This window comes from Boeremia exigua (assembly GCF_020726555.1).
Source record: "Boeremia exigua strain MPI-SDFR-AT-0100 chromosome Unknown C7974scaffold_7, whole genome shotgun sequence".
Classification (NCBI taxonomy): domain Eukaryota; kingdom Fungi; phylum Ascomycota; class Dothideomycetes; order Pleosporales; family Didymellaceae; genus Boeremia; species Boeremia exigua.
Window position 1 is genome coordinate 1,822,189 of NW_025763524.1, and position 23,763 is coordinate 1,845,951.

At 52.4% G+C, this 23,763-nt stretch overlaps 7 protein-coding genes across 7 annotated transcripts; 4 read left to right on the plus strand and 3 right to left on the minus strand.

Moving 5' to 3' along the window:
* Positions 1 to 279: 279 nt before the first annotated feature.
* On the plus strand, positions 280 to 645 carry C7974DRAFT_377247 (uncharacterized protein; the record flags this gene model as incomplete). Its single annotated transcript, XM_046140338.1, has 2 exons — positions 280 to 483; positions 532 to 645. The coding sequence occupies 2 exons, from the start codon at positions 280 to 282 to the stop codon at positions 643 to 645; spliced, it is 318 nt and encodes a 105-aa protein (XP_045996567.1).
* C7974DRAFT_396719 (uncharacterized protein) lies at positions 531 to 15,748 on the minus strand. The gene has a single exon (XM_046142105.1). The coding sequence runs from the start codon at positions 15,659 to 15,661 to the stop codon at positions 998 to 1,000; it is 14,664 nt and encodes a 4,887-aa protein (XP_045996568.1). The 5' UTR covers positions 15,662 to 15,748; the 3' UTR covers positions 531 to 997.
* Positions 15,749 to 16,826, plus strand: C7974DRAFT_396722 (54S ribosomal protein L12, mitochondrial precursor). The gene is made up of 2 exons (XM_046142106.1): positions 15,749 to 16,082; positions 16,385 to 16,826. Exons 1-2 carry the CDS (start codon positions 15,864 to 15,866, stop codon positions 16,712 to 16,714), a joined length of 549 nt encoding a protein of 182 aa, XP_045996569.1. The 5' UTR covers positions 15,749 to 15,863; the 3' UTR covers positions 16,715 to 16,826.
* Positions 16,827 to 16,968: 142 nt separating this feature from the next.
* Positions 16,969 to 17,738, minus strand: C7974DRAFT_456082 (CTD kinase subunit gamma CTK3-domain-containing protein; the record flags this gene model as incomplete). The annotated part of the gene is made up of 1 exon (XM_046145997.1): positions 16,969 to 17,738. The coding sequence occupies one exon, from the start codon at positions 17,736 to 17,738 to the stop codon at positions 17,049 to 17,051; it is 690 nt and encodes a 229-aa protein (XP_045996570.1). The 3' UTR covers positions 16,969 to 17,048.
* Positions 17,739 to 18,065: 327 nt separating this feature from the next.
* Positions 18,066 to 19,090, plus strand: C7974DRAFT_312558 (pyrroline-5-carboxylate reductase dimerization-domain-containing protein; the record flags this gene model as incomplete). Its single annotated transcript, XM_046138370.1, has 2 exons — positions 18,066 to 18,114; positions 18,189 to 19,090. 2 exons carry the CDS (start codon positions 18,066 to 18,068, stop codon positions 19,088 to 19,090), a joined length of 951 nt encoding a protein of 316 aa, XP_045996571.1.
* Positions 19,091 to 19,481: 391 nt separating this feature from the next.
* On the plus strand, positions 19,482 to 21,066 carry C7974DRAFT_207391 (uncharacterized protein). The gene is made up of 5 exons (XM_046136890.1): positions 19,482 to 19,873; positions 19,926 to 19,945; positions 20,003 to 20,107; positions 20,170 to 20,376; positions 20,426 to 21,066. Exons 1-5 carry the CDS (start codon positions 19,630 to 19,632, stop codon positions 20,981 to 20,983), a joined length of 1,134 nt encoding a protein of 377 aa, XP_045996572.1. The 5' UTR covers positions 19,482 to 19,629; the 3' UTR covers positions 20,984 to 21,066.
* A 1,392-nt stretch (positions 21,067 to 22,458) lies between these two features.
* Positions 22,459 to 23,736, minus strand: C7974DRAFT_313955 (Alpha/Beta hydrolase protein; the record flags this gene model as incomplete). The annotated part of the gene is made up of 3 exons (XM_046138434.1): positions 22,459 to 23,253; positions 23,306 to 23,565; positions 23,610 to 23,736. 3 exons carry the CDS (start codon positions 23,734 to 23,736, stop codon positions 22,459 to 22,461), a joined length of 1,182 nt encoding a protein of 393 aa, XP_045996573.1.
* Between the last annotated feature and the right edge of the window lie 27 nt (positions 23,737 to 23,763).

The following is a 23,763-nucleotide window of genomic DNA, read 5'->3' on the forward strand; positions in this document are numbered from 1 at the left end:
TAACACCAGTTCAGACCGGTTGAACGATTCCCATTGCGTAGAGGCTGGTGTTTCAAGCCCTATGGTGTTCGCCACATTTTCACCGAGTAATCTCCCAATCCACTTTGACAGCTTGGCAGCTTACAACAGAGAAGGAGTAGTAAGGTCGTACATCGAGACAGCCAGAAGATAAGTATCCAGCACAACCTGGCCGTGACAGCCATCATCGCAATCCAAACAGTCTCTCTTTTACATACACTCATTCGCTTCAGGCCTCGACACTCATTCAAAAACATCAAGATGCGTTCTACTTCCGCAATCCTCCTCTTCACAACCCTGTTGGCACCTTTCGTGGCCGCAGACCTCCACAACGCCGGTATCTGCGTTGACTACAAGGGAGGTGTCGCGGTTTACAACGAAGCCGCAACCAAAGCCGCATGCGGTAACTACAAAGCACGAAACACTGGAAACAAGCAGTGGGATCAGTGCCCGGACTGCGAGATGGTAAGCACCTCTTGAGGGGCAGTCGTTGAGTATACTGACTTTGAGCAGAAAGTGACTGGCAACTTGAACGTCTGCTCCTCCCCAGCGTGGCACATTGGGGGAGACGAACTGAACCATTACTGCGAGAAGGTCAACGGTGCTGGAGGTTCGTTGGCAAACTAGAAGTGTCATGAGTCGGTTCAATAGAGCTCAGTCAATATCATCATTCTATCCAGTCCTGAACGCTTGATTCATGTTTAGAGCTGTGACTGCATCAGACAATCACTTCTGCGGGGTAGAGTGTGAACGGGAACGGGCCGCAACTACTATACCCACAACGGGCACAAGAGCCTCATGCTCCAAGCGCCAATTATCTCCGTGCATGCACAAACTAGGGCACGTACACTGAACTCGAACAATTGCGATTATTGCAGACCCCCATCTACTCCTGTAGATCCAAGCCTACAATTTTTACCCCAGACCCCACAAATGTACCACACATGTTCAGAACGCCATATGGTGCAGATGCAGATACCTATGAGCCACTTCCCGCGACTTCTCCAAACCATTGCCTCAGCGCACCTGCCAACACTCCTGGCAACTCTCGCACATCCCTAACTACCAAGTAGTATTTGAATGGAAAGCGCTCCATGTACTTCCACCTGTCCACCTTACCTTCAGGTGTGAAGTTCACTGACTGTATATCCAGAATACTCATTTTCTTCAACTCCTTCTTTGGCACCCCGGTCTGACTGGCCGAGTTGTCGCTGGAGTTTGGCACCGGCGCAGCAAACGGCGCAGCTGCTGTTGCATCGATAATGATAAAAACAATCATGACTCGCTCGTCTTGCGCCTTACGGACAAGGCGTTGAATCTCCGCATGTGAGTCGCATATACCGTCACTGACAACGAGCATCAATTGCCACAGATCTTCGCCTGCACTTGAACTTCCCTGGCTCCTTGCCTCGGCGAAGAGATCGAGCGACTTGTCAACAAGCCCGCGGACATCGGTCTTCGCGGCGTCGAACCCAAACTGCTCGAATACCCTTACACCCGCTTCAGACGTAAATGGCTTGTCAAAGTCGTGCGCCACGTTTACCGAGTCGCCGAATCCTACGACTGACACTTCGCCAACTTCAAGCATAGCTAGCGATCTCGTAACCAAGGTCAAAGTCTTGAGCGCAAGGTTGCTAGCCCCACTATCCGCCATACTCCTACTATCATCCAGTGCAATCATGACTTGGTAGCTGCGCTTGCTTGGCTGGCTACGCCTCAGCCAGATCTTGTCACGCTTATAACCCGATGCGATGTAAGGGATGATGCGCTTGAGGTTGAGACGTTTTCCTGTACGGAAATCGCCGCGGAGTTTGGTCGCAAGTGTAGGCGCAAGGATTAGGCGAAGAGATTCGGTAAGTTGTTGAGAGAGCGAGTGCGTTGCTGTTTCGTGGGCAAGCCAAAGGGATCGGGCGGTCGTTGAGTCCATAGCAGATGCTTCGAGATGCGTAGTCTCAAGTCGATGGTCGACTTCTTGTATGGACTCAGAATCGGACAAGTCTTCGTCAAGAGGCATAGCGTCGTTCATATCTTCATCGTCTTGACTGGTGAAAGGCTTCTGATCACCTATGAAAGCTTGTGGCAGTCCGTCTGTGGCACCAGGTGGAGGCTGCTGCTCCTCTTGTTCGACCTCAGGTTTGCTATCCGCATCATCCATCTCCACATCCTGTGGATTGGCCGTGTCTTGATCGTTGTCCTCGGGTCGAGTAGGCATTTTGTCTTCTTCCTCTTTCTCATTCATCGGCATGGCCATGTCGTGGTCGAGCGCTTTGGCTTGCTCTTCGGTCGCGGTGCCCAGTGCCTGGGTATCAGCCTGCTGCTCTTCATCCTGAAGATGCTCAAAGTCTTGGTCGGCCATGTCAATCTCTTTATCGATCTGTTGAATTTGGGTTTCATCCTTCTCCCGCGCTTCGGAAATCTCCTTCTGCTGGTTGTACCACTTCTCTAGCACATCGCCCAGCTTCTTAAAGGATTGAGACTCCTTTGACTGTTCAGGTTCCTCACCACGGCCGCCTGCATCAGGAGCAGTTGTTTCACCTAGTGTACCATCCTCGGCAGCAGTATCTTGTTTTTGATCTGACCCGTCGCCTTCTTCACCCTCGTCGCGATTGGCAGCGCTGGCGGAGGCTTGCTCATTCTTGTTCTGATGTGCTTCTTCATTTGCCTCTGTACCGGCTCCTGCCTCAGCATTCGGATCGGTCTGGTCGGTGTCCTTCTGCTCGCGGGGCTCGTCATCCGGCACATTTTCGTCGGGTAAAGGAATGGCATCATCTTCCATTAGCTCATCGCCTTCCTCGTCTTCGTCCTCCGCCGGTGGTTCTTCATCTTGGATATGACCGGTCGTATCCTTCTCCTCCTCATCTTCCTGCTCGGGGCCAATCTCTTCGTCAACGGTGTCAGGTCCAGCGTCGGGGTCCACATCAGGATCTATTCCATCTTCGGGAACATCATCGCCCATATCCAAGTCATCCAGCTCGTTATCTTTGCTGTCTTCATCTTGACCATCCATGTTGAGGTCCTCAGGAAGGTCAAGGGTCTCTTCCTCTTTCGCGTGTGGGTCCATCTGCTCAGTTTCGCCCGCACCTACGTTTTCATCTTGATCTTCTCCTTCCATTTCTTCATCCTCTTCGCCGTCCCGACCGTCTTTCTTGTCCTCTTCTTTGCCTTCCTCGCCAGCTTCTTCTTTCTCCTTCTCTTTCTGCTCACTAGCGACCTGCTCCTCTTGGTCCTCAGTACCGACATCCTGTTTGCCCTCCTTGTCCTTTGCGTCTTCGTCTTTACCGCCCTCATCCCACATCTTCTCGTCCACCGCACTTGGACCAAGATCATCGACGCTTCCAACTTCGCTCTGCACATCGTCGTCGCCCTCTTCGCCCTCTTCATCACCTTTGTCCTCTCTCTCACCCACCTCTTCAGTCTGCCCTTCCATATCATTCTCGCCCATATCGACAGCATCGTCTTGCTCTTCAATACTACCTTCCCGTTCACCTTTCTCTTGAGCCAGGTCTTCGAGATCCTCGTCGTCTTCAATGTCCTTGGAAATGTCTTCCGCACCTTCGCCCTCCCCGAGACCAGTGCCTTCCTCAAGTTTGTCGTCCTTAGCCTTTTGTTGATCTGAAGACTTCTCGGGGGGTTGGCAGAAACCTTGAGTACCAACCTGTATGAACGATCTCGAAAGTCGGTAGAGAAGGTCGGTTGTTGATGCATGTAGTGCGTCAAAGCGATCTACGAGGTACTGATGTGATGCAACGTATTGGTTCAAGACAGGCTGAATGGCTGCGAACATAGCAGCGATTCCTTGAAGATGGACATTGCTGTGGAGATACTGCATCTTTTCAAGGATAAGTTGTAGAGTGTTGCAGATCTGGGTCGCATGGATGCTACCTATGGCAGCAGACAGAGCCTGTTCCTCTTTCACCAGCCATGCAGCATCTTCGGACGATGTTGGGAGCTCTTTTAGTGCGACATCAACATCTTGCATGGATCCCAAGATCGAGTCTAAGGCACTAAAGATGTCCTTCGAGCACTGATCGATTGTGTATTGCAACTCGTCCGAATTCTGTCGAGTATCGACTTCCGGGATCCGGAAGATGAACGGCACAATGTGTTTGAGCGTTGTTCGGGCAATTTCGTTGGTGTTCCACCCGTCGAACGCGGATCGGAGGTCTGCGGTTGTGGCCCTGACAGCCTTGTCAAATGCCTCATGGGCGTCCGAATGGATGTTGGATGGCAACTCAGGCAACTTGTCGGATACACTGACAAGATCATTCATTTTCGTCGTCCAATCCCGCATAGCTCTTAGCAAGACATCAAGCTCATTCGTCTTTCCAAGTTTTGCCTGTGCAGCAACGACACTAGTAGCAGTCTCAAGCGCGGCGACAAGCCACCTCAAGTTAGGCTGCAAAGACTGGATTGCCTCAGTATGCTGTTGGGTTGCAGCCACAAGAGTACTTCCATCGGCCCGCCAAAGATTTGCGACGATTGTCAGTGTTGTCTTGTTTGCCTCGAGAGTTTGACTAGCACGGCTAAGGATTGTTCTTTGCTTGATCGACATTTGCAACAAGCCTTCAATGTACCCAATGCTCTTAGCAACATCGTTGCTTGTCAAATCGCCCGAGTGCTCCTTTGACACTGCTCGGACTTGGGGCATCAGGTTGAGCGCTTTGTGCAAGTGGCCTTCAGCAACAAGGCCACATCCAATACCTGTGCTGTGAACTATAGGCAGTGTCGACAATACTGTAGAAAGCTCGTCTTGTTTGACCAGAGTGTCAACACTCAGATTTGACTTGACGCCCATCTGGCGCAACTCTTTCATCGTATCCGCGTAAAGTTTGCGCTTCTGAGTCTTGAGTTGTTGGACTTCTGTCTTGTTGTCCTCCGTCAGGGTAGAAGGCGTGGCCTTTTGCAGTTCCATTATCGACGCTGTGACGCTACTCACGAGATCTTCGATATATGCCGCTCCATTGACCCTGTCGCTACTTGGCAAGGACAAGTGGCGCATCATGTTGATTGTAACCTGCAGGTTCTTGAAACGTGTAGGCCGCTCTATCCAGCCAGGAACATGACTATCGCAGCATGCGTTGGCTTCAGGGTTAATTGCTGGGCTGACAAGTGCTTCCGAGGCGTCCCTTTGCAAAGACCCGTCGTCCGCGAACCCAGCGCTTATAACGCTAGAGACCGGCTTGTTGAGCACAGCTCTGAACTTCCTCACAAGTTTACTCAGCTTGCGATGACTTGTCTTTGCACTCTGCTTAAGGGCCTCGATATTCGTGTCCTTCCAGCTTGCAAGCTTGATAACGTTGCTGACCTCTTTCTCCAGCAATTGCCGTCCCTTAGTAAGCGCTTCGTGTACCGGCTTCTCCAGCCGTGAAAAGTACGCAATGAAATTTTCGAGCGCGGAGTGGAGAATCCTGAAATGCTCATGGTCCTGCATCCGCATCGCAGCATGTTGTCGAAGTTGCTGAAGGAGCTTGAGTCGCTGTTCGAATTGGCCTAGCGTGGTGCTCTCGAAAAAGCTTTCCAGAGACTTCAGTAGGTCTTTGGCATGTCTTCTCATGGCCTGTTCATCCTCAATACTCTCAGACGCCGCGATGATGGTTTCATACGCAACGAAGAACCAGCTCTTTGCACTGTCGCGGCACTTTTCGACTTCCAAATCAAAAAGCCTAGCCCATGTCGTGAGCTCAAGTTGTCTCCAACTGACCAGTAACTTTGTCAGATCATCGAAAAGATCTGCAGTACTGTATTGCTTGCTAGCGACTCTCTGCCACTCGTACATGTAGGCGTGCAGTTTCTCGGCCTTGGTGATGAACTTGGCAACAGGATCAACATGGCGGAAGGCAAGAGCTTCGTCGCAGGTCCGTAAAACGTCTGTGAGCGTCATATGTTCGGGCCAGACGCTACGAATTTGACGGTAGCGAGCCTGGATGCGGTGTACAAAAGTGATCAAACGTTTGGCTTCAGGCAGGTTCGCATCAAAGTAGAAGTTGTAGTTTGATCCAGTGCCGGAGCTGTTGAGTGCGTCAGACTTCCTTTCGAGTGCCAGGTATATGGCAGGGAGACTATCCTCGGGCGAGGTGCCATGGCTGGTGCCTTCGGCGACACGGTTCACCTCCAGTGCACACCAATCGAGCAGGTTCTTCACCGAGTCTGACACCTCCCCGCCACCAAGGAATAGCTCGGTGTGTATATTAGCCAAACGTATCGCATGGTCACGTGACGTCGCTTGAGCTTCAGACTGCACAGTAGACGTTGCAGATTGATCACCGTTCTCCTGTTCAGCCTCATAGTCGGGGAACAGCGTTCGGTCTTCTTCTTCGTTCTCTTCTTCTTCCATACCGCGGAAAGAGTATAGGCTTTTGTCCTGCGCTTCTTTCTCTTGATCCTTGAGAAGTTTTGTCTTGAACTCCGTAAAAAATGACGTAAAGATGCCGTGTAACAACCCTCGTGCTGCTGGCTGGGACATTGAGTTGGGGTCTGTGCTCTTGACTAAAGACAGAACGTAAAGGGCGTGCCAGCGAGGGTCGATGGTGGTATTGCCCCGTGACAAAGCTTCTTCCGCGCGCTGAATGAAATCTGATGTGGTGATAGAAGAAGTATTGTTGTGTAGACCAAGGAACGGAGTCGCACCGAACAGGTACTGTATACTTTCTCTCGGCTTGCTCCTCACATGATCTTCATGCTCCTTCTTAGCCAGTAGCAATCCAAGATACAGGCAGGCGAGGAGACCAACCACGGTGTCGGTAATATCGTCATAAGCTCGGTACCCTTCCGTCAGCCTTTGAATGACGCGGACAACGTTCTGATGTAGCGTAACATCGAGGGCTGCCTCACTCGCCGACATAGATTTGCTGAGTAGAGGCTGGACGATACTGAGCAGATTTGTGAATTCACCTTGCAGTTCGTCAAGCTGTGACACCTCAGGACGTGCAATGGCAGGTACTGGAGGCTCTTGGCCCAGGTTCCGAATGGCAATTTCGATCTGTCGGATACGCAGGCTCGTGTCTTGACCAGTAAATTGGGTTTGGAACTGCCTGAGAGCGCTGAGAGCAAGAAGGAGACTGTTTCTCTCTTCATTGAACATCTTGCGCTCGATCATAGGTCGCAGAGCTGGGTCATGGGGGTAGTTTGGCACGTAGGCGCTCAGCCCAATAAGGGCAAGCTCGATCCATTCTTGCCCAGAGGCCTTGGAAGAAGCCCTGATTTTTGTGTGAAGAGTTCCAGGAATGCTCGAGTCGATAGCTTGCCACAGGTCCAGATAGAGCGTGTCCAAGGCTTCGTCTTGATCATTAGTTACCTTCTCTGCATCAAGAACCAACTGTTGCGATATGACTTGAAGCTCTGTCTCGAAGCGTGCAAGCTGTGTAAGCTTCACTTCATTGGCGCCGTGGAGTTTCGCGAACACAGCAATATGGAAGCGAGATTGAAGCGCCATAGAGTCTGCTGGCTCTTTGACCAATCCAATATGACGGTACACTTTAGCAAAAATATCGGTCGCACTCTGGGCTCTGCCAACTGTAAGGTAAGTAAGTTTGGTCGGGCGTCGAGCGAATAGAGCTGCCTTCGACCTCGTAGTCAACAATGTAGACGACGCGTTGTCAGGCAGATATTGGACGCCATCCTGTCTGACAGCAACATCGAGGAACTGGCAGAGCCCTTCAAACTCCTCTTCGAAGTAAGGTGCGATTGTGGCATCGTCCTGACCAACGCTCTCTTCGAGTTCCCGCACTGCACTGTCTAGAACTGTTGCCAGCTCGTCAGGCTTAGCATCCGTCGCACAAACAAGCTGCAAAGAGCTTGCGAACCGCTCTCGGATCTGTATCATCTCGCTTGCACTCAGATCAGACTTCCACATGACGGCGTCCAATCTGTCAGCAAGATTTTGGAGTCCGAGTATTGCCTCCAGGTCTGCAACAGACTTGGGCGTATTCGGTTTGAGATGACGCCACAGTGGCTCCATGTAGAGACCAGTAGTCAATTGAACGTCTGCACCAAAAGTGGCAACCTGCTTCGATAGCACAGTAGCCAATGTCCGTACCACGATGTGAGACTCAGTTGACACCACTGGTGTGCTGAAACTCAGCATCTTAAGGTACGTGTGGAAAGTGGCCCGATCGAACGCGGAGCCTTCTGCCAGTGCGAAAAACGCCCAGAACATGGTTCGTAAAGGCTTGAGGAAGGAGAGATCCATATATTGACCCTCGTTGTGAAGAGCCCAGATACCGTCGGTGAGCTCTACCATGGCTTGCCAGAACGAATGCAAGAATGCAGGCATCTTTTGCCGTTCTTTGCGACGCTCGAATTTGGCGGAAGGCAACCTATGAATCGCCTGCTGCATGGAATACAGATCGAGCATTAGCTCGTATATTTGAGAATATTGCAAAGCGTTCGCCTGTAGAGTGGTTGAGCGGTTAAGGCTCAGCTCGTTGCCAAGGGGATGAATCGGGAGTAATCCGGCCATGTTATCAAAACCGACTTGTACTTGCATTCTCTGTGTCCATGTTTTATTGATGAATTGAGTGAAGCGAGCGAAGTCATCTTCCAGTGTGCGTGGCAGCTGAACAGGTGCTACCATCTGCAGCGTCTCGTGGGCTGAAATGCCATTGATACCGCTTGATTCGTACTGGCTCACTAAACCTAGACGGGCTTGTTTTGCAAAGCTCTCCAGTAGGTTGTTGTCAGTGAAGGAAGTGTTCTCGAACCTCGCTTGAAGAGTCTGGACTATAGTCTCCTCGCGGGTGGAAAATTGTCGGAAACGGTACATGGCGGACTCCAGTGGATATTGCGGCATAGTCGTGCAACCTGCGGCTTGTTCGGTCTCGACAACACAGATCTCAACTGCCCTGTTGCGCATAGCTCTCGACAGTTCGCCATATCTTGCGTCCATGGTCATGAAGATCCTAAAGTTTGGGTGCGGTCGTACTACACGCGCTTCTCCATCGGCCGTTGAGTGCTCGTTGATGGATAAACAACCGTTAGGCTCAAGGAGCGAGTTCAATCGATCAAGAACAGCGCTGGAGCAGAGATTCGCGTTGTCGAGCACGAGCCACTTGCCTTGCTCAAGTGCACGAATAAGAATACCGTCCACCCACTGGAAACGAGCGCCGTCTATCTGCAGGTTGGAAGATTCGAAGGCAGTGTGCAGATCGCGAGCTAATACTGCAGCTTCAGTGTCATGTTGTGCAATATCTTCCAGCAAACGGGAAAAGCCGTCAGTGAGACGCGTCCCGTCAGTGTATAGATGCTCCAGCAGTTGGACGAGATGCTGAGAAGGCCGCTCGGAGACTGCAATCTTACGGCGGATCCAAGCTTCCAGCTGCTCCAGACATTGATGCACGTGACGCGATGGGTCGATCTGTTCATAACCTCCTACAAGATCCATAGCATCGACATCGGCATTCATTGAGAACGTGACGAGCTCTGCACCGACGTATGAGGAGAGATGGCCAATCATGGCGGATTTACCAGAACCTGGCGGGCCGACCATGATGATAGGCCAATTCTGCTTGACACTGATGAGCAATGCTTCCATGGGTCCCAGCTGCGAGACTCTCAGTGTAGAAACTGGGTGCGGTCGTGCGATGGCGGTATCGCGATGCAGTAAGCCTAATCCTACCTGGACTGCTTCAGTGCTAAAGTTGTGGTAAAGACTCGTACGTGGTTCATGCGCGCCGTAAACATTTCCGAACAGTCTTAGTAGCCGCGCGCGGTCATCCTCAGCACGGAACCGTTGTAGAAAGATTGCGTCAAGAAAGTCTCTCGCTGAGCCAGGGTACTCCGAAGAAGCCAGTAACTGAAGCCAGCGGAGTGTGTCACGCAGGTTGAACTCCCAGGGCGCGCCAAGATTACCAAAAGCGCGATGAGTGACAACTTGGTCGTCTAGTTGTGCGACAAACCCAATCAACTTGTTGACCTCTTCTTCTTCGATTCTAGGGAAGACCTTCTTGCAAATCAGGACTAGATCCTCAGGGCGGAAAACATCTGCATACACAACCGTGAAACGGTTGACGAAGGATGCCGGCAGGCCTTTTCGTCCACCACCTTGGTGGTGAGGATTTTGCGCAGCAAAGACACGGAAACCTTGATGCTTTTGAAACGTTTGGTCGAGCTCAGAGATGTACACCTCACCTCGATGATCCAGAACAGCATTGAGGCCTTCGAGAACGGACTGCGAAGCCAAGTTCATCTCGTCCAGTAAAACCCAATCACCGTTCTTCATAGCTTTGAGGAACGGGGCATCACGCCATGCGAAAGTGCCCGCAGCGCCGCCCTCGACCGGAACATCGGAACCAAATAAATCCATGAGATCCGTCTGTTCTGAAAGATTGAGTCTGGTCAAAGGCTTCCCGACGGCCTTCGCAAGTGCTGTGACAAGCGTCGTCTTTCCGACACCTGGATTACCCTCGAGTAGGATTGGCTTGGCCAATTGCAAGGCGCGGACCACTCGCATGGCGTTGCCACGAGTAGTCGGTGCTTCTAGCGCAAAACTGGTTGCGTCTGCAGCAGCGGACGAAAATTTGGGGATCGAAAAACTGCCGAGTTGGAAGGACTGTGCTGTGCTGATAATGTCGATGTTCCCAAAGTACAGTGGCGAGATATCTTGTTGGAGAAGCTTACTGAGCTGCTTGAGACATGCTCTCCGTTCTTGGTCGATCGACTTAGCGGAGATGGCAAGTAGGCCTGCTGGGTTGGCACCGAGTGTGTCTATGAAGACCATAGCAGCTCCGTGGACAATGCCATAAACGGGATTGTCATGTTCTGTACTGTTGACAAACGTGACCCACGCAAGAGTGTCTCGGATTGAGACAGACGACGCCACAGATGTATTGTATTTGTCGTTGAACCATTGCGAAAAAGAGACGATAGCTTCAGCATATTGTGCAGCAGTCGAGTTAAGCTTCGACCTAACAATTTGCAAGATGTCTTCGAGGTTAGACAAAGCCGGGACCCAGATCTCAGTGAATCGATTACGAAGCGCAGGTGAGAGCTCTTTCTTGCCGTAGTCGCCCCCGGGATTCATGGTGGCAAGAAATTGGAACTCAGAATCCGCAACCACGAGCGAATCGACAGGTCCTTTCTCGGCGAGTAGAAGTGTGCGCGAAGGCTCAAGAACGCTATTGAGGCGCTCTAGAACGGAGTCGTCAGCGAGTGAGATCTCGTCAAGCAAAAAGTATTGCCCTGTCTTCATAGCATTCACAAGGCTCCCGTCTGCCCACTCAAAGAGTGTCCCGGCCTTGATACGGTTGACCTGAATTGATACGCGGAGATCTTGCCTGATCGTTATCGCAGGTTCCTTGTCAAGCTGATCATACAAATGGAGAAGTGCGTCCAGGTCCAAAGTATGGGGCTCGACTTCTGAGGGTATGCCTTCGAATGCTTCCAGAACATCTCGCCTAAGACTTTCTTCAATCGCTGCTCTATTGCGGATCGGTCGTTGGGCTCCAATCAGGTCACCAGTCTCAGTATTTTGGTGTGCATTGAGAACGTGTAGCTCTTTCCCAAATGCATCTGCCAGCATTTGACAGACACTCGTCTTTCCACAGCCCGTCTCGCCAATGAGCAGAACGGGCTCGTTATTGACCATTGCATAGCGAACAAGCACGAAGAGCCTTCTCATTGCCCGGGTCCAAACGACGCCGCTATCGATCTGCTTCGACTCTTCAGGGGCACTGTTGATGATGTGCTTCACATTCTCCTGACTGAAGATCTGTTCGTCGTCGATGACAACTCTCGGCCCGTTCCTGCTCAAGACGTTTTCGATGATTTGCTTGACAGCAATGCGCTCTTCTTCCTTGCGTACACGCTCCGCTAGAAGCATGTAGCCATTCACAGCAAGATCTTGGATGGTCTCGGCTTTACGCTGTGCCCATCGGAACAGATCTCGAAGTGTTGCGAAGCTCTTTTGCTCAAATATACGATTCTCCTGTCGCAGCGTAGAGAGCTCCTGATAGACCTGGACGATTTTGCCGCACCAGCTCTCGGGGATCTGAACACGTCGATGCAAAATCTCCTTCAACTCTTCGACCGGAATATCGTCGAAATGGAGCTCGAGAAAACGATTGCGAAACGCTCGAGACAGAACCTTTCGACCCCCGTAGAGACCAGCGGGGTTTTGGGTAGCAAAAAGCATGAAGTCGTCGTGCGGTCGAACGACCTCCTGAGTCTCGGGGATGAGAAGTTCGCGATTGTCATCAAGCAGTCGGTTGAGAGCCTCTAGCACATCGGTGGGCGCCAGATTGAGTTCATCAAGCACAATCCAGTGACCCTCCCGCAGAGCGCGTACGAGAATACCTTCCTGGAATATAAGCTTCCCATCAGCACCTGATATATATGAACCGAGGTACTCTTGCAGATCTGTGTGCTCATGATTGTTGATGCGAACAAAGGTATTGCCGGATCGTTTCGCGAGGTACTCGATCATACTTGTCTTACCAGACGAAGTCGGTCCCTGGATCAGGACAGGATATCGTCGTGTTGATGCAGCTCGAATAAGATTGCTCATGTTTCGCTTGACGAAGTTGGTTATGATGTAGTGTGGCTCCTCTTGCACAGGATGTGGGCCTTGTCGAAGGAGGTGATGACCTTGTCTCACGTATGCGCGCCCGTCATTCGGCTGCTGTAGCGGTTTGTTCAGCTCAGCCTTCGAAGACGCCTTCTGTGGGAACAGGTGCTTTATGATAAGGGATGCAACAAGATCTTCAGACGCCTTGTTCAAAAAGGTCAGAAAGCTCATGTGGAAACCCTCATAGAGAGCTCTTCGGAGGCTACATAATGGTGCCGTTTCTCGCGCGTAGGCAAGGGTCCTTGTAAGAGTACGCAAGCTGAAGTGAGGCTTCTGATCAGCACCGTCAACGAGCATGTTCGCCTTCGCTAGCTGTTGAATCTCGAGGTAGAGGCTAGTAACATCGCGCGCTACTCTGATAATAGCCGGATCGGTGCCGTCACCTCCAAGGTACTTCTCTGCGATGTTCCGCAAGCTCTGTTCGTCACTATCTGGGCTCTCAACGTAGAGCTCTGTGAATCTTGAACGAATACCTGGGGGCAGATCTTTCTTTCCAACATCGGTGGCAGGATTCATGGCTGCAAAGACCCGGAAGTTGGGGTGCGCGACAACTCGCTCGACGTTGCCAGTCTCAGTTAGCAGTATCGAGGGAGTCCCGTCTGGTCCTCCGCCCAGGAGATCAGTGAGTGCCTCAAGGGTATCCGATGACGCCAGGTTGATCTCATCAAGTAAGACCCAGTCGCCGTTTCGAACAGCCTTGACAATGTTGCCTTCCAGGAAAGAGAATGCGAACGCTTCAGAGCCACTTGCAATCTGAGCTTCAAGATCGTGTAGATCTGCCGCGAACTTCTCCCAGCGTGCTGCCGGGAAGTTTGTTGGTAGTGAGTCCATCTTCCGCTTCTTTCTGGGTTGATCACCGTCCGCATCTGGAGAAGAAGGCTGCGACTCGTGCGCCTTACGCGCCGCATCCACCATCTTTAGTGCCTCTCGCCACAGAGTGCAGACACGTTTCCACTCGCCCTTTGCAACGCGCTTGCCCAGCATCTCAAGGAAGCGCAGATTCTTCTTTCTCGAGAAGGTAGTGTCGAAGAGGTCATCAAACTCATCTTTGAGTGGAATGACAAGGCTGCGAACATTCACGGGCTTGTAGCCACCCAAAAGATCACCGCTCTCGCTCTGTTGAGACAAGTTAAATGCTACTAACTTGCGACCAAGCTGTTCAGCTAGGTACTGTATAGTCGTTGTTTTACCGGTACCTGTCTCTCCAACTAAAAGCAAAGGCTCGTTGCGATCAACTGCCACGGCAACCTTTTCGAGTAATCTCAGAGTGTAGTTGTTGGTAGAAAAGGTTCGGTTAGACGATGTGCGCTTCGAAGACTTGTGTTTTGGAAGCTTGGCTCGTCCAACTTGAATGAGTCCTGTTGCTGCCGATTTAGGAGAAATCAAAAGCTTCACAGAGCGGTCTCGAAGGAGGTGATCTCGCCTTTGCGGATCAATATGGAGCTCCTCAGCTACGCAGGTCATGACTCTTAACCGTGCCGAGTCGCTGCGCAAGCTGCCGGCAAAGCAATCAAAAGCCTCCATGAAGATATCATCCCTTTGGGCGGTACTGAAAGAAGATACCTGAGCCAGAAGCACAGCTATTCTGTCACACCATTTCAGGAGATCCCGTGGAGTCAATGCTCGGAGCGACGTGCCATTCTCGGACGAGAACTTCGCGTCGGAATAGAGCTCCAGTAATCGAGAGTATACCTTCATGATACCGGCGAGGTGGTTCTGCAGCACTGGGAACTTGGCGGAAATGACTTGCTTGAACTCTTCGAGCTGGGGCATCTGCACCGTGATGGAATTCCAGAATCGATGACCAATCATGTTTTGACGGGGGATAATCTCCTGCCCTCTTGGGTTGAGCGTGCTTCGCATTGTAGCGATAATGCGGAAGCCCCTTGCGGCATGTACTGTCTCTCCGCGGCTTGGAATCAAAAGCTCACCGCGTTCAATCAGTGGTAAAAGTGTACTGATAACCTCGTTCGGCGCTCGATCCAGATCTTCGATGAAAATCCATCGCCCCTCGCGGACCGCTGTCGTCAGCACACCAGACTTCCATGCGAAAGTCCCTGGCTTCGAACCTGTGGCATACATGCCAATCAGCAGCTTTGCATCGCTCTGCTCGTTCAGGTGAAGGGTAACCATCTTGTCAAGCTTATTAAGCTGCCAGGCAAAGTGTCTTGTTAAAAGCGTCTTTCCTGAGCCTGCAAGTCCAGTGAGAAGAAGAGGACTTGAACCAAGCAGTCCATGGGCAATCTTGCTCAGGTTAGCGACCGTTGTGGGTGTAGAAATGAGGTCAGAAGGCCGTTCTTGAGAAGCAGCGCCATCAAGTCGTGGAAGCAGTGTTCCGTTGATGTTCACAGTGTATGGTGAGAGGTCTGAGAGCAGGTGGGGGGCGGCAGCTTCCATATTTTCCGACTGCTGGTGCAGTCTTAAGCGCACATTCTTCCACCTCTTTTCTTCCCACAACGAGAGAAACCTGTAATCAATCTGCTGTGTTTCCCAGGTTCCTTCCACTTCGCCTTCTCCGACATGCCTCCTAACCATCTCTTGAGTAGCATGATCTGCCGCATGAACGTACAGGCAAAACAGCCGTACTGCAATATACCGTACGAAGCGGTTCGCATGCTGGAAAAGCTGCTGAATGGCTACTGGACGCACATACTGGGCGAAGGTCCGGCAGTCGTAGCTCAATAACCGGAAGGCGCCAAGCAAAGGTTCGACGACTTGTGAGTTTGCAGGCCCGTTAGGACTGTGCTGGTGATGCGACCCAAAATACGGCGACTGCGAGACATGTGCAAGGAAGCGCTCCGCGTGCTCCGCAAGGTGAGGCGCAAGAGGAAGGATTCGTCCAAAAGCGGCGATTTTCTCCTCGCTCTGGGCGCCAGATGTGATCCATCTTGCACATACTTCAGGATACAAGCCCTCATACCGCACGAATAGGTCGTCGGAAGATGCAGGCTTCAGTGCTTCCGTGGCAAGCTCGTTGATATTGGCCATTTTCGGGGCCATGATGGCGCTATCACCGTCCAATCCTGATATCGTTCTGTTGTATTGTGTTTTCGGGGCGCCTTCCCATAATTCCGACGCTTTCATATAACAAACGTGGGTTTGTTGTGGCGTTCGAATTCTTCGTTCACAAAAGTTTCTGGACAGCGCAGGGTTGGCTCGGGCGCGCTTGCCCTAGCGAAGCGCGCTAAACCGCAAACAGGGCGTTGCTGTCCGCAAATTCTAGGAAAGTACGACACAACGACTGACAGCCATCCATCCATCGACCACCCGATCCGCACAGCACATCATGTCCGCCCCCGCATCTCGCGCTCTCAGGCGCTGCGTCTGCGCCGCCCGCCCTGCGATGGGAGCCCGTCCGGCCGTTGGAGGAGCACAGCAGAGGATACAGCGGAGATGGCAGTCCGATGCCGCGGCGCCGCCTGCAAACCCCAAGATTGCAACAATTGTCGATCAGATCAGCCAATTGACGCTGCTGGAAACAGCAGACCTCGTCTCGACACTAAAGGTACGACCGACATACCATGAGAGCAGGGTGCGGACAGCAGGAGCGCTGGCAGTGTCCGACACGGGCGCTGCTCACAGAGCTACAGCGGCAGCACCGTGATGTGGGCATCCGAATAAGCCTTAGAGCGCGCTCACGGCGCAATTGATTCGACCCAACGGTCACGTGCCTTCAATAGGCCGAGCGCTGTGAGCCTGAAGGAGCCCCGGTCCAGTCGAGCGTTGTACTGCCACGCTGCATGCCTGCTTGTTTCCTGCAACTCGCTCGTCTTTGCGTGATTCAAATAGCTGACATGGTACTGCTAGACCCGCCTCAACATCCCCGACATGCCCATGGGTGGCTTTGTTGCCGCTGGTGGCGCTGGCCCAGCTGCCGCCGCGCCCGCCGAAGAGGAAGAAGCCGCGCCCGCCGCCGCCGAGAAGACGCTCTTCAACATTAAGCTCGAGAAGTTTGACGCCGGGTCGAAGCCCAAGGTCATCAAGGAGATCAAGAGCATGCTGGGACTTTCGTTGGTGGACAGCAAGAAGTTCGTCGAGAGCGCACCCAAGATGATGAAGGAGGGTGTACCCAAGGAGGAAGCAGAGAAGATCGTCGAGACACTCAAGGCGCTCGGTGCGACAGTCGTCATGGAGTAGAAAGACCAACTGGTGTCGGGCAAGGTCAGCATGGGGACAGAAACTGTATCATAGCGAGTTGCGGCGTGTACAGATATGTATGGCATATGGCATTGGTCAACTTTGGATGTATTGAGTATACGTGCAGTACGATAGACGGCGTACAAGAATCAACCATGTGATCTCAGCTGGTCGGCATTCACTGATTCATCCAACAAACACCGGGGACCCCAGTCTGACACCAGAGCCATGCAGTAGGTATCACATCACGTCCACACCCCAACGCCCTAAAAATGCAGATTCCCCAAACGCCACGACGCGGTGAAGACGGTATCGCGCGTCCAAAAGCCGCAATTCACCCAAAGGCGATAGCCTGCTCTCTCTCGTCTTTGTCTTCCTGTCCAATGATGTAGTCATCCTCTCCAATGTCGCTTGCTTCGTCCCACAGCTTGTGCATCTCCTCCTCGCCCTCGCCGGGCACAGCCCAGATGCTCTCGCGCAACCTCTTGTGTCTCTCGCGATCTTCTTCTATGCGGTGCTCGATTTGGCGTTTGTCGAGTTTTGCATTCTTGTGGGCACCGGCATTGGAGGGCGAGGGCTGGAAAGGGTCTTCTGGCTCGCGCGCCTTGAGCACGACTTCGAGCTCGGCGACGGTCTCGGAGAGCAGGATGCCAATCTTCTGCAGAGTGTGGAGGACCTTGCGCACGACGCGGACATTGGCCCCCTCCTCGCCCACGACGCAGTCCACGACGGGCAGTATGTCTCGCTGCAGCATGCGCACAAAGCCCATGGCACTGCCCTCGCCGGTCGGCGGGCCGGCGTCCTTGACCGCCATCTCGCACAGGCTCTCGATGAAGAACATGATGTTCGCGCGCGTGTTCATGTTGGTGCGCTCCAGCTGCTCGAGGATGCACGAGTGCAGGTCCTCGTCCATGTCGCGGTTCTTGAGCGCATAGACGGCGGCCTTCTGGATGGACGTGTGCGACGCGCTCAGATGCGACAGCAGCGTCGTGAAGCGCTGGCGCACTTCGAAGGGGTCCGCCATGGTGCGCGGGGCGGTGCGCGGTGCGGTGCGCGTTGGCGGTGCGCGGCAGAGCCCGGGGAAACAAGCCCGGGGAAACAAGCCGTGGGTATGCGGGAGCTGCGTGGGAGCGTACGGCGCATGCGCAAGAGTGCTGGCGAGAAAGCAGGGGCGACGGCAAGGCTGGTGCGCGCATACCGTCGGCGCGTGCGGAGCTGCCTCGTACCCCACGCCGACGTCGCTCTGGGCCTGGGGATTTCTTTGGCATTCCGGCCGCTGGCCAGCCACACACTGCAACACTGTCCAGCACCGCAAGCTGTACCGTGTACTGCAGCGCGACCTACACACACAATGGCGTCTCAAGAATCCAAGCCCCTCACATTGACCGTCCTCGGCGCCGGTACGTCCCCCATCACAGGCCCACCGTCTGCACGGCGCTCTTCAGCATGTAGCAGAGCTAACCTGGCCATACAGGCACCATGGGCATCGCCATCATGGGCGGCGTCATGGCCTCGCTCGCCAAGTCCAAAACCGCCGCTGCCATTGACCCTTCGTCCGCCCCCAAGGACACGCCGAACGTGTCCAGATTCGTTGCCTGCGACACATGGAAGCCTGCCGAGGACAATGTCAAGAAGGCCCTCGGCCACTACAACTTCGACCTACAGACCCTCACCAACGAGAATCTCAAGGGCGTCCAGCAGGCTGACATTGTCCTGCTGTCGTGCAAACCTTACGGCTTCAAGACCATTCTGGGCGAGGAGGGCATGCGCGACGCCCTCAAGGGCAAGATCATCGTCAGCATCCTGGCTGGTGTCACACAGAGGCAGATCTCCGAGTTCCTCTACCCCGACGGTGCCGACAAGGCCGACGATGCCTGCAGAGTGGTTCGCGTCATGCCCAACACTGCGTCATTCGTCGGTGAGTCCATGAGTGTCATCGAGACCAGCGACCCGCCGCTGTCAGAGGCACAGTACAAGCTGGTTGAGTTTGTCTTCAGCTCCATTGGCCGCGTTACCACACTTCCTCCTGCGAACATGGACATTGCAACTGCACTGTGCGGCTCAGGTCCCGCTTTCTTCGCTCTGATCCTCGAAGCTGCTGCCGATGGTGCCGTTGCCATGGGTATGCCGCGTGCTCAGGCCTATGAGATGGCCGCACAGACAATGCGCGGAACCACAGGGCTCGTACTGAACGGCGAGCACCCCGCTGTGCTCAAGGACAAAGTCTCGACACCCGGTGGATGCACCATCGGCGGTCTGATGTCCCTTGAGAAGGACGGTGTCAGGAACGCGGTTGCGACAGCAATCAGAGAAGCCTGTGTTGTCGCATCGAGACTGGGTGGTGAGCAAAGGGAGTTTGTCAACCACAGACGATAAACTCTTAGTGCATCGCAACCGCATGAGAAGAAATGATATCCAAGTAGACATGAAAACGAGCACATGACTTGTTCGACCGCACTCTCTACATACTGCCGCAAATGCGTGATGTTTGGAGCATGTCTCGCTTTACTATTACAGGCGCCTTGAGTCAAATTGGTATTCGCCAGGGCTGCGACTGGGAAGGGCTGGCTTTCATCAATGCTGGCCAATGATTGTGAGATCAGTTCTCTCCTGCGAAGTCTTCTCGTGTTGGAATCGTCCGTCGTGCACTGATCATTGAAACCTTAGCGCAGCCCTCATTGCTATTGTAAATTGTGTCCTTTGTGCTGCATCATCACTTGTACTAGGGCTAGGCCCGTTTACTGACATGTCAAAGAGGAGTTCTCGAGTAGTCTCTAAACAGACACAAGTGATCGTCCCTGACACATTCTTTGTTGACCGGCTGCCTGGCTCACCTAATTCGACGTCCTTGACCATATCTCCCACTTCCACACGCTTTGTCGTACCCTCATACTCATCGTCGTCACTGCAGCACCATGACGCCTGGAGAGCTACTACAGTTGATGTTCAAGTGCTCCAACACAACAACTAACATCGATCCCGCATGTCCGGCTCTGGCACCACCAGCTGGTGAGCTACCTTTCGATCCAAACGCGTCTTCGTTATGGTCCACCTCTCTGGGTATTCTGACTGCATGCTGTGTGCTGATTGCACTGAGTATGGCCCTGCGTGTGTTCACTAGGATGTACATTATCAAAAGGTTCTTTACCTTGGAAGATGGTAATTTCTACAGATTGCATTGGAGTGCTACTATAGGCTAACCCATTCACAGCGCTAATGATCTTCGCAACGGTAAACTTTGACAAATTCAAAAATGGGAAACTTAAGCTGACTCCATGTCTTGCGTAGATCTTGTTCGCTCCCATCGTTGGTTTACAACTCAAAGCATATCAATTCGGCGGCTCCAAACACCAATGGAATGTCACTGTTGGCGACTTACTTATAGCTCTCCGCGTACGTTCAGTCTACGTCTGCAAGCGCGCTCTGCGGGAAAATAGAATACTGACCAGACCTAGTACGTGTATGCTGTGCAGATTATGTACTGTCTTTCGCTTTACGCTGCGAAGCTCAGTATCCTTCTCCAGATAAAACACATCTTCGAAGGCACGCAACAGCGCAAAACATTCATCTTCTGGGCCAGCTGGACGCTCATTGTACTTGTTACCTGCGCATATACTGCTACGTTGATGGTACTTCTGTTCTCATGCAATCCAGTGCGCAAGGTGAGAGCTTTCTTGCTCGTCTTGCAGAAAGTGATTAATCAGCACATAGGCCTGGAACCCTCTTCTGCCCGGCCGATGCCACAACTCAGCTGCTGGCTACATTTCCGGCACGATCAATCTTATCAGCGACATCGCAGTCTTGCTGCTTCCGGTCGTCGGCGCTGTGCAATTGCAGATGGACAAGCGGAAGAAAGCTGCCGTCTCGGCCGTATTTGCAACAGGTTTCATGTGCGTATTTCGATGTCTAAGTATTGCAAAAGCTCACGCGAATAGTGCCTGCGGCGCTTCGGTACTTCGACTGTATTACTCCTCCCAGGAAGCAAAGAGCAACGATAAAACCTACTGGCTTGCTCTTGTTGGTCTCTGGGGGGCTGTCGAGATTGCGATGGTCATTTTGTGCGGATGCTTTATATCGTTTCCTAGGTTTCTTAAGTGGGTGAGGGAGACGACGGCATCCCAAGTCTATGGCTCGCAACGCTATAAGTCGAGAGATTACGGGTCAGAGAGTCAATCGAGACTGAGGTCGGATGCACCAATTGAACTTGGGATCATTGGCGTTACGAATGAGATTAGGGTTGTGAGTGAAGACTGGAGGGCACTTCGCTGACCTTGACGATGAGGACTGGAACAGCTAGTTTGCGGAACATACCTGCGATATGACTTGATTTACATAGAACCATAATGTCAGTATAATGAGGCTTAGTGATTATCACGGTCTTCAAGTAAAGGACCTCATCTCGAATTCTGTTTCAACATCGCCGACTGCTTCGAGATGACGCTGCTGGGGGACCTGACGAGATTTCCATCTTTTAGCGCACTTCCGCGCTGTATCTCTTGGAATCACTTCTTGAAAGTTTTCTTAGACTCTACAATTCTGATTGTGCATTTCGACTACCAAAAGAGCGTCGAAGCAGAAACTGGATGACCGTGCTTTGACGCGTTTACACCAAAATAGACCCGAGAACGGATCTTCATATTTGAGGGCAGCACAAACATGCATCCCCACTTGTCAAGGCGGATATGGGCAAGCCCAAGACGATGATTGTTATCTGGCACCGATTTCGTCTTGACAAAGATAGATTTTGGTACGCACTGCCAGTCTCAAGCTCGTTACTGTCGATATTAGTCTTGGATCGGCTTGCGGATCACTGAACATCGTTGCAGAATCTCTCTGCCATGACGCTGCTGTCAGCAGTATATCTAGTCGAAGCGGCTCGGCGTCTAGGTGCAATTGGTGAATTTCGCAGATTCGGCGACATTGACGTCCGTAGCTGTATTCACCGTGTGCGCGTGAGCACTGGACGTCACTAAATGAGAATTGCCACTCTCAACAAAATTGTGCCAGCGTACCTGACAGGCCGTACACCGAATCCCAGGACTACGAAGGCTGTCAGCTATCGGCACCTGACGAACGCATGCAGGACACGGACCCACTTCGTTGCCTGCAAGGGTTGAGGCAGACCAGAGCGGGATCGGTTCGCAAAACACCGCTCAACGGCGACCGCTAAGCTACTTTCAGCCAAAACTACACCAAATGGAGATGACTACCATCTACTTTTCGACGAGATAGTAGAGGAGCTATAGTTGGAAAACCAGATTGGAAGAGGTACCGGGTAGCGAGATTGGCACTTAACGTGGTCATGCGGCATATTGGGCTGAGCGGTATAAATTTCCATCAATTCCTAAGCGCCATGTAGGACAATGAGATATTCCCAGACCTTCCGGCCCTTTGCCATCTCAGTCTAGACTCGATGTTGTCAAACCAGTCGTCCGCTCAATCGTCTCGAGCTTCTTCATTATCCACAAGCAACAATGCAACACCCTCTTCGTAAGTGTGTGTGGCGTGCACATGTTTCCGATTGCTGACGTAGACGGAGATGTTCAGGAATTTTGACACCTCTCTCTGCAAAAGCTTTGTCGTTGCAAAACGCCGATCCGTCCGCGGTCGATCAGCTGTGGGCTTTGGAGGAAGTGAGGAGGATTGCGCGGCTTCAACAAGCCGCTCATGAGCTTGGCTTCAACTTGCCACTCCAGTGCTACAAGAGATGACTGCCAATAGCGTTCTTGGGCCAGACTCCGTCGTTAACAAAGTATCCTGTCTTTGATAGCTCCAACCATGCTCTGCAGTCCTCCGAGCCTTTCCTCCCTGCTTTCGCCCAGATATAGACTGGCAACGGGCCATGCGTGAATGCCGCCTTGCTCTTCCCACTCATCCACTTGCGTGTCTACACTCTTCAGAAGGCTGATGAGTTCTCTGGTCTCAGGACCGAGCACTTCTTCGCTCCCGTACAAAAAGTACCAACCATAGTCGGGCGAGGCATCAGACCACTTTTTGGCGTCTGTGCAATGGCCAGGCGATACCATTGAATTGGTTTCAGACACCTTTGTGCCAATGTACTGGCGGCCGTACTGTTCGAGCGATTTATCGTTGAGGAAATCTGAAGCTGTATTGCGATTGTTCTTCGAGACAATGGTAACCCATGGGCTTATCATCACTGCCAACCCCGGTTGCTGGTGCCTCAGCTCTGCGTGGTCTGTCAAGTAAAGTAAGAAGCTCAATATTAGGGTTGCGCCAGCAGAATCGCCACCGACCACTACTCTTGTTGAAGACTGAGCGAGCGAAAGGACGTATTGATATCCTGCCAACGTCTCGTGGAGTTGCACTGGATAGGTTGCATCCGGTACAAGAGTGTATTCCAGTGCGAAGAGAGCGGGATTTCTATAACCAGCAGCTTTCAGGAGCGTTACCCATGCAAGCAGAAACTCCATGTAGAAGTAGGAGCTACCCATGGAGAAACCACCACCGTGAGCATAGTACACGATGATATCAGGCTGCTCTTGTTGATTGTGCTTGATCAATACGCCTCTGAAGTCAGGCTGCAGAAGTCAGTCTTGTGTGGCTAAGACGCGGGAGTACTGCGGGACATACCCTGTTGACTTCAGTCCACCTAATGGGACTTGTGACGATGCCATGGCGCAGCATTCGAAAGCGAAGAAAAGGCAAGGAAACGGCTTTTGAAAAGAAGACCCGGCCAATGAAGGCGGGCATATTGGCGAATGCGTAGCGAACACATCTGATGACAAAGTCCTGGAACGGCGTCGCCTTCTTCACGAACGGACTGCGCTTCTCATATGGGAGAAAGTATCGCTCGCGCACGAATTGATATGGTATGAGGCAAACTTGACAGGCTGTCAATATCAGTACGCGACGACGCCACGATACGCGTGCTCACCTATGAACGGCAGCGCTGGGACCAGCCATGTCAAGACAGGGAACAGGCCAATCTGGATCAGCAATTGAGGGGCCAGGAAGACTACAAAGGCCAAACAATCGAGGAACGAGATCTGACCGAGTATCATGGTCACAACGGGAGACAAAAAGCGAAA

Coding starts and splice junctions, on each gene's coding strand:
- C7974DRAFT_396722 (XM_046142106.1), top strand. CDS start 15,864: ATGTCCGCCCCCGCATCTCGCGCTCTCAGGCGCTGCGTCTGCGCCGCC. Junction 16,083..16,384: donor ACCTCGTCTCGACACTAAAG/GTACGACCGACA, acceptor TGGTACTGCTAG/ACCCGCCTCAACATCCCCGA.
- C7974DRAFT_207391 (XM_046136890.1), top strand. CDS start 19,630: ATGACGCCTGGAGAGCTACTACAGTTGATGTTCAAGTGCTCCAACACA. Junction 19,946..20,002: donor CGCTAATGATCTTCGCAACG/GTAAACTTTGAC, acceptor TGTCTTGCGTAG/ATCTTGTTCGCTCCCATCGT. Junction 20,108..20,169: donor ACTTACTTATAGCTCTCCGC/GTACGTTCAGTC, acceptor GACCAGACCTAG/TACGTGTATGCTGTGCAGAT.
- C7974DRAFT_396719 (XM_046142105.1), bottom strand. CDS start 15,661: ATGAAAGCGTCGGAATTATGGGAAGGCGCCCCGAAAACACAATACAAC.